Source organism: Adelges cooleyi, unplaced genomic scaffold (genome assembly GCF_023614345.1).
Source record: "Adelges cooleyi isolate 19-005CV unplaced genomic scaffold, UGA_ACOO_1.1 ACOO_flye_CR_arks_rails_tigmint_CR_PRNA_376, whole genome shotgun sequence".
NCBI lineage: Eukaryota > Metazoa > Arthropoda > Insecta > Hemiptera > Adelgidae > Adelges > Adelges cooleyi.
The window spans coordinates 9934866-9944277 of NW_026096053.1; the positions used below are offsets into that span (position 1 = coordinate 9934866).

Here is a 9412-nt window from a genome sequence, read left to right on the forward strand (position 1 = left end):
TACAAAATATCAAGAAAGTGATTAATAAGAGTTTCATTTTATATTGTTAAATTTTGATTTGATCTCAACAAAAAAATGTATGAGGAAGTATCTAGAGATATAGATCTGGAATTTTAGGCATTTATTGTTTCTATAGGCTATTAATTTGAGGGTTCAGTAAACAAGCGGTTTTTTTTAGACACAGTCTAGTAAATTATATTATTAATTAATGATTAATTGTTTTCCAGCTTATGACAAGGAAATAATATAAGAATATTTTTGTATTACAGACATCAATTGTTTACTTAAATATTAAAACTACCTACCAAACTGTAAAAATTATCATGAATATTTTATTTTACATTTTTCTAATATAAACTTTATTCTTACAATTGCTTTTGCTTACGGTACGTTGAACACTATTTCGTTTTTGTATTGTAATATTTATATACTCGTAAGTCATAAACTATAAAAAATGTATTTAAAAGATTGAATTTTTATTTTAGGCATTTTTTGTCCCTATATTTTTTGACAATGAATTAACAGACCAAATTTAATTTTTGCTCCGATGTGAACACGTCTGGAAATAGTCTGGTGGAAAAAGGAAAAATGCTATAGAAAGAATACAACACTGCGTCCAGCAGTTCCTAAAAATTTAAATATCAATCCAATTGATTACAGGCCAACGCTATTAAAAGACTATTAAGAATGTACTTTTTAGTGTTGGGCATTATTTTTATATGTACCACAAAATATTTTCTTAATAAGTTTTTTTTTACCATAGTCATTAGTCTATACTCTATTCAGAGTAAACATCTTTGCACTGGGTGGCTCCCGGTACGATAGGTGCGGTTTACATATATAACTTCAGGTGTGTCACATTCATGCGCTAAGAGTGGTGGATAGTAAGGCGTGAATAAATTAATCCGATTGGTCAAACCTTTTTTTTTATCTTAAAAAAGCATATTTATCTTATGTAAACACAATAAACACAAAGATGGAGAGTCGCAAATGTAGCTATAAAAAGGAAACTTAAGGATTAACTGTAGTAGTGTTTTCTTGAGTCTCTATATTTTATCAATAATAAACAAGGTAAGAAAAAATTGTAATTATTCTTCGTAAGGCAATAGAATATATTTGTTTAAGTGTTCATATAATTTTTTTTTATGGACAATAAAGAAATGTTACAACTCTTCAGTTGTAACATTAAATTATATTATATTAACATTTAATTATATTTTTTCAAAAAATACTAAAAAAATCTAGATGCCTTTAAATTACCAAAACGAAGTCATTTTTTTGAAAAGTTTTTGGACACATGTATTTCAACTGCGTTGAAATATTGGAAACCAATTATTAAATTCAATATGGAGGTCTTTTTGACGCAAAAATATTAAATTAGTACAATACAGTTAAATATTGTCAAAAAAAAAATACTGTAATTCATTCAGTTTTAGCAAATCAATAATAAATAGGTAGGTGTTGCGCTCACATTTTTGTACTATTTATTTTTCTATTAGGTTATAACGCTCCATCTACTATTTACTATTAAAATTTAATTATTTTCATATTATTTCAGCAATAATATACATGAATTTATGTACTAATATTCTGTCGGTGACAAAACTATTTATAAATACTATAAGGTTTTTATTGTTTTAGGTATGTACAATGAAATCAAACATGAGTCTTGTGTTATTTGCAGCGTATTTTTTCGGACTTACTGTAAGTATATTTCGATTTTAGACAGAATTTAAACTATTTCATACAAATTTGCATTTGATCATTTTATTCCATATTTCTACCTCAATAATTAATGTGTATACATCTGGTGATTCATTATGGTTTTTCCTAAAATAACTGCAATTTTTTTAGTTTTCTTTCTGAAAACATTTTTGGTTTTGTTATTTTACAATAATATAAAATTACTAATTATTCACCTGTTTTAGTATTTTCCAAATGTCAATCAACTGTTGAAACTTAAAAGGGAACATATATATTTAATTATATTTTTGAAAGAAAAATAATTTACTGAAAATGTTGACCGGTAACCAGTTTTGGATAACTCTTCCTCGCGTTCTAAACTTAATAATTTAAAATTATTTCTCCAAAACTAATGATCACTACATTTTCAGAAAATTATTATTAGTTAAAAACATTATTTAAATATATACATTCCCATTGAAATTTCAAAAGTTGATAGCACTCTAGAAAAATTAAAAAAATTGAATAATTTCTTATGTTGTATAATAACGAAAATTAAAGTATACCCATAAGGAAAAACTACAAAATTGCAATTATTTTAAAAGAAAATAAGTGTCCTATCGTTAATGAATCACCCTGTATAATATTATGTATTTTATATATTTTCATAATCTCAATAATTAATTTTAAATAGAGACATCTTACATTCAATTTAAAATGAAAAAACAACATTTTTAAATTATGTTCAAATGTAAAAATTGGACAATATCTAATTCCTAGATACTCTAAAAGTCCATAACAACTTTTCTTTGACATATCTTTACTGAAAAGTTAAAACCATTTTACTTTAGTACATTGGTATCTGATGACAGTCCTCAGTCACCAAGAACTCTTATGGTAATTATACTATAATGATCTTATGTGTGCATTTTAGATTTCCGGCAATAGTGAACCTGACGATTATTTGCCCGTATCTGTACTAAATCTTCGTAACCGTTTACATAGTTTTAATTTTGTTAAATTTTTAACGGAAGAGCAATTAGCAGACAGTGAGTATTTAAAACAATATGTTGGTTTAGTTTGGGCTCATAAGCAAAGCGAATGAAGGTAACCTACCGGCCAAATATGTTTCATACAATTTTCCTTTCTAATAACACAAGTTTTATATTATCTTTTTTCGTCGTGGACATTTTGATTTTCTTGATAGTAGTTTAGATCTCAGCTAGTTAATTCTTATGATAAATTTTGTTTCCATCTGAAATTTTTTCATGTATTTCCTTAAGCGTGTTATTGCTACTATTTATACTAACTCTCGGGTATTTGAAACTATCCACTTTTTCAAAACTGAAATTTCTCGATTTTTGATGAGATTGGTCTACATCTCTTCTACACAATGCCAATTTTTAATTTACCAATTATACTATTCTATATTTATGTATAATCCCGTTATTTAACTGGCTTCTATTAGTTTGGAAAGTGAAGATACATTTTCCTGTTTTGTATTATAGTACTATAAAATTAATATATAAATCTAATCACTTTTTTTAAGTATTATATGTTTACAGAAGAATTTTTAGTTTCGTTGGACAAAGAGTATATTGCAGTATCTCTAGAAGCAAGAAGGTTATTTCGAGATCACAAATATAACGAAGGACGTGATTTGTTATTCTATTCAATAAAAGAGAGAACTATCGATAACCCAGCAATAAACACACAAAAGGTGGTACAGGATTATTTTGGTGGAAATCTGGACAACGTTGTAAATCAATTAAAGGACCTCGTCCAAATGTTCCTATGGGAAGTGCAATTTGCTGAACCATCAACATCAGCAGCAGCATGAGATGATGATGGAATGTTGAATCATAAATTCAAAATTTATCTTTTAATAAAACAAGAAAATTGTTGATTTGTAAACTATATAATTGTATTTCATTTGGTAGAATTTCTCATATTTTACAAATAAACTATACATTTTAAATCGTTGTTAATTTTTTAATTTATTATATGTTATTCTTTTAGTTATACATGGGCTATTCATCGGAAAATTGAACATTATTTGACATTTACATATTCGATTTTTTACGTAGTTCTATGGCTGAACTAAAATGTTTATACGATATAAATCAGCTTATGAATATTAAATACTACACGTTTTTAAATCATAGGACCCTTGACTGATGTGAGAAAAATCTAATCAATGTAATTTAAATTGTGATGCGATTCCTAATGCAAGGAAGATAAATAGCTTAATTTTGTAATAGTATATCACATGCCTGTTAGCAGAACATAATTATTTTTTAAAACAAGTTCTGGGTTTATGGTAAATTTTCATGTGCCAATGAACAAATTTAAAAGTTAAAGATTATTAATGTAAGTAATTTTCAATTATCGAAAAAATTGACTTCCAGCAGGATAAAGTTCTACTATGTGGGTTCGTTACCTTATCAGTAAGATAAGTGAACAGTCTGACTTCGTAATCATATTTGTGGTACTACATCTTCACAACTCAACCATAATAGTAATATAAAAAACAATTCAAAATTCATTAACCAATTACTAAGGTCTTCTTACTTTTATTGAAAAGAGCTTATAAAAACACTTCATATTAACTAATTGTTATAATTTACGCTGAAACTGTAGGTATATACCCTATAACTGATTTTTGTCAATAGACCTCGATGGTGATACATTGAATATGTCTGCACTCTTTTATGATAATAGTTATAAATCTTCATTATTCATTGTAAAACATCACTGCTATTATAGTATAACAATAATATTTTACTATTTAAAGCAATGAGTGTGTATATGCTACCAAACGGATTAATGTAATTTAAAAGCTAACAGACTGTTAGAAATATTTCAGCATTACATCAATCGGGTTTAATAAAAATGTTTTAATTTAGTATTCTTAGTGTTATGAAAACTTTTTAACACAAATTAAACAATTAAAATAAAATGAATTTTTAAAGCTTAAATTTCTGTTACTTATTAAAAATTGATATTTTTGTAGAACTTTGATTTTATAAAATCATCGTATAATTCATAATAATCACCCGCATATTTATTTTTTGGTTTTTGTGTCTGTAACATTTGGTAAAATTTTGTATGAGGACTATTATATGAGTACTATAATATAGAAATATAACTATAAAACAAATGTTTTTGTATACGTGGTGATTCTAGTAACGTGCTACACTAGTTTACTCAAAAACTACTTAGATTTTTTACAAAAAAAAAAAAGACTTTTTTATTAACGTAACCTAACATTACCAACCAGCACGTCAGTAAGAAAGTAGCATTATGATTCTTGGTAGTTGTTTTATTTGAAATTTTTTAAATCGCTGTTGCTACGATACAAGTTGGTAGATAATAAGTACACATTACAGCGAAAACTATGTTCCGTCTAAACTAGTGCAGTACAACCAAGTTAAGTGACTTAACTACTTTCGAAAGCTTCGATGAAAATTTTTTTCAATGGTTTTTCTCTAATGATAAAAAGTCTGAATCCCGATTTTTAAGAATCTTCTATTCTGATTGACACATCTGTATTATAGCTGGCATTGCTTGCTCGCCTTTGGCGAATCGACGAGCAAACGCTACTGTATTATGCTTTTACAGCTTGTATGTAAGCCGTACTTTCGAATAGGGTAAATCCACTGACCTAAAAAGGGGAACGCCACCCTTAACGGTACGGCGCTTGAAATACCAGGAGCACATAGGACCTACGCCGTCGTCAGAGGCTGGCCGGTATTCAAAATATTTTTAACTCTTTCCGATGGCGCTTAATTTTGTTACAATGAATTGTGAAAGCTTATAATTCTAAAAATCACTGATAAATTGTACATTAGACCATATAAAATAATGTACAGTATATATAAATAAAATAATTGTCTATTTATGAAGGTAGAATAGGTATTTTAACGTGGTCTTTTGCAAAGAATTTTTTATAAATAAATTATTTTTGAAAAATATGTAATCCATTTGGATGTTTTTCTTGATTTGAGGGGTAATGAATTAACTTTTTTTAATAGTTTGACCTGTAAACTACGTTTTGGATACAATTCATGATCTATAATCTTACTGCATAAAGAAATTGGTTCAGCAGTTTAAAATATATCGTATTATAGAAATTACAGACATTTTTTATTTTCAAATATTTTGTTAAGAAAACAATAATTTGGATTTACAATTGTTGACGCTTATGTTGCATCCTTAAAATACGATCGGCATAACTGAAAAAATATTCTTCTAGGGAAAATGAAATTCAAGGTTTTAAGAGGTAACGGACTGAAATGACACCTGAAAACGTACTTAGTGACGAATTAGAAACAATGGTAGATATCTTTCTCACGATGCCAGTAGTGGAGCTTACTCAAAATCGATTTTTTAAGTTTTGCTGTTTTTATGCTAGGGGTGTGATATTTCTATGTTATGATATATTACAGTCGAATATTAATTCGTTTTTGTATTGTACATTGAATATAAGTTATTACTTATATAAATCATTTTTTATAGTTTATTAACTATAAAAAAAATGTATTTAACAGATTGAATTTTTATTTTAAGCATTTTTATATCTCAATTTTTTTCGGTTATAAATTAACATTTTTGGAGGCCTAATTTAATATCCTATGTAGACTCGTCTGAAAATATAGTTTGATGGAAAAAAGAAAAATGCTATAGAGACAATACAATACTGTGCTCAGCATTTTCTTAAAATTCAAATATCGAGCCCATTGATTACAGGCAAACCATTAAATAACTATTTAACATTTTATTATTTAGTAAAATTATTTTGGGCATTATTTTTTATATACACCACAAAAAAAAAAATTTTCTTAATATGTTTCATTTATACTCACTCTTGAGTAATGCATATTTATTTACACAAATTGCGGTTACTCCCACTTGAGTAGTTTGCCACTAGTCTGCCAACGTTTCGGAATACATGTACGTGCCACGAAATCTTAGGTAAACACAATGAATTACAAAGATAATTAAACGTGACGTGGGGAGAGTTGTTAATCTAGCTATAAAAAGGAAACTTGAGCACTAACATTCATAGTATTTTGGTTTTTTTGGTTTCATGCTCTTAGTTTATCAAAAATAAAAAAGGTAAGTAGAATTTAAAATTAACCTTCTGCGTGTATTACTCAACCGAAATTTCCCAATAAATTGGCATCCTATTTTTATTGAAAGCAAGCGGTTTTTAACATGTTTATATGGGCAATATTTAAGAAAAAAGTAGTGTTAACAAACAAAATACGTTTCAGGATACAATTTTTAACGTATAAAACTTTTTTCTACTAGTAAAAGACATTATGTTCTTCCAAAAAACCGATTTAGACCTAAAAGCCTGACAAAATTACGCCTACTTAAAATGTGATAGGATTTTAGTTAAGTAAAAATACTTAAGCTCATCAAACTTTTTCCCAGGCCGTTGTGGAAGTTGATTTTTGAATATCTGCTTCGTTTACTTATAAAAAACAAAGATGGGAGTATTAAAAATTTGAGAAATTCAAAAAATTCAAATATATGGCTTAAACACAATTATAATATCATAGATCCATTTTCACAATTAACTTGGAAAAGAGACAAAACTCATATACTTTTACAGAACAGAAATGCGACATCTTAGGTAGGCGTATTTTTGTCAGGATTTTAGGTCTAAAACGTCCAAGGTCTAAAACTGTAATTTTGTCAACACTTTAACGAATAGGTAGTGTGTTGTGCCCCTTTTTCTGTAATATTTATTCTTCCATTTAGTTAAGATTCACCATTTACTCAATTTAAATTTAATAATTTTAAAGCAATAGTAATATGTTAAAAACTAATGCGGGTTTTATTATCTTAGGTATTTACGATGAAATCAAACATGAGTCTTGTGTTATTTGTAGTGTGTTTATTCGGTCTTATTGTAAGTATACATAGATTTTGGACTGAATTTTAACTTTTTGGCTTTTACTTTCATAAAAATATTTGAATTTTATCCTACCCATTTCTCTCTAAAAACTGTTATACTGTAATACATTGATAATATTTGACTACAGTCGACAATAACTATTGTCTATTACTACTATTATGTATGGGTGTCTTTCAGATTTTCGGCACTTGTGAAACTAATGACAAGCCACCTTCATCTGTACAACGACTTCACAGACGTTTATATGATTATAACTTTGGAAATTTTTTAACAGAAGAACAATTAGATAACAGTGAGTATTAAAAACAATATTATGTTGGTTTAGTTTTGTCTCATAAGCAAAGCGTCTATGAAAGTATTCAAAATGATTCGATTTTTATTCTGCAGAGACCACTGCTTTTTTATTTAAGGACCAACAAATCTTCTCGATTATATCAAGGTCTAAAAACTTGACAGATAGTAAATTTAGAGTATATAATGTGTTATACCAAGAAATTTAAATTTAGAATAATTTGTTCAAAAACATTTAATCAAACTTTGTACTAGTGAAGAAAAAACACGTACCGAATTCTTAACATTTTATGCACTTCACTTATATGAGTAAACATATTTTGGAGGGTGATTTTATTAATTTTAGATATAATAATTTCTAAGACTTGTACCTATTTTCTGTAACTTGTGTGAACTTTTCATATAAAATAGATTTGTCTAGCCAGCTTGAAAGGAATGTATTTAAAATTTTTGTTTATTAAATTAAAGCGGCCGTTTATCCTGAATTTTTCAAGTTTAATCAAATTACAAGTCAGGATATTATAGTGAAATAGTCAATAAAACGAGTCGAATATTTTAATGGCATATATTTTAATCTATGTTAATGTCTCTTACAAAATCGATACCCTGAAATTTTAAACGCCGCTTTGGTTTAAGCACTTTATTTTTTACAACGCAGTTTACTTACAAATTATTATATAATACAATATTATATTTAAAACTATTTTAAAATGTTATTTATTTACAGAAGAATTTTTGGATTCGACTTACAAAAAATTTGTTTCAACTGCTCAAAGTGCAAAACAGTTACTTCTAGAAAACAAAATTGACGAGGGGCGTGACTATTTAATCAAATCGATAAGAGATTATACTGTCGATATCCCAGGAATACACACACAACAGGTCGTACAGAAGTTTTATGGAGGAAATCCGGACAACGCTATAAATCTTATAAGATACGTCGTCGAAATGTTTATAGCAGACGTGATGGATTATGAATCATAAATTCAAAATGTATTTTTAAATAACATAAGACAATTTTTGATTTGTAAATTATATCATTTTTGTTCTATTTGGTTGAATTTCTTATACTTAGTTTACACACGCGGATGAGATAATATTTTATTACCAAATTATTTGAATAACACTTTTAATCTAGGTTATAACATACAAAATTTTATATGAAATCCTGAAAAAATTGAAAAACTAGAAAAACTAGAAAAAATTGAAAAAATTGAAAAACTAGAAAACTAGAAATCCTGAAAAAATTAAAAAACTTAAAAAACTTGAAATCCTGAAAAAATTAAAAACTAGGAAAACTAGAAAAACTAAGAAAACTAGAAAAAGTAGAAAAACTAGAAAAACTAGAAAAACTAGGAAAACTAGAAAAACTAGGAAAACTAGGAAAACTAGGAAAACTAGCAAAACTAGGAAAACTAGGAAAACTAGAAAAACCTTTTGCTAGTTTTTCTAATTTTTCTGGTTTTTATAGTTTTCTTAGTTTTTCTAGTTTTCTAGTTTTTCTAATTTTTA

At 27.1% G+C, this 9412-nt stretch overlaps 2 protein-coding genes across 4 annotated transcripts; both read left to right on the forward strand.

Moving 5' to 3' along the window:
• The first annotated feature begins 992 nt into the window (after window positions 1-992).
• LOC126840542 (uncharacterized) lies at window positions 993-3661 on the forward strand. 3 transcript variants are annotated; one of them, XR_007686071.1, is made up of 5 exons: window positions 1001-1071; window positions 1246-1454; window positions 1642-1704; window positions 2618-2732; window positions 3249-3661. XR_007686071.1 is itself a non-coding variant. In XM_050576370.1 (4 exons), the coding sequence occupies exons 2-4, from the start codon at window positions 1651-1653 to the stop codon at window positions 3521-3523; spliced, it is 441 nt and encodes a 146-aa protein (XP_050432327.1). In that variant the 5' UTR covers window positions 993-1071; window positions 1642-1650; the 3' UTR covers window positions 3524-3661. The 3 variants fall into 3 exon arrangements, 2 of the variants coding, with proteins under 2 accessions (XP_050432327.1, XP_050432326.1); XM_050576370.1 differs by lacking the exon at window positions 1246-1454 and having other exon boundaries at window positions 993-1071; window positions 3252-3661; XM_050576369.1 differs by lacking the exon at window positions 1246-1454 and having other exon boundaries at window positions 994-1071.
• A 3002-nt stretch (window positions 3662-6663) lies between these two features.
• LOC126840881 (uncharacterized) lies at window positions 6664-8951 on the forward strand. The gene is made up of 4 exons (XM_050576870.1): window positions 6664-6801; window positions 7541-7603; window positions 7787-7901; window positions 8628-8951. Exons 2-4 carry the CDS (start codon window positions 7550-7552, stop codon window positions 8882-8884), a joined length of 426 nt encoding a protein of 141 aa, XP_050432827.1. The 5' UTR covers window positions 6664-6801; window positions 7541-7549; the 3' UTR covers window positions 8885-8951.
• Window positions 8952-9412: the final 461 nt, after the last annotated feature.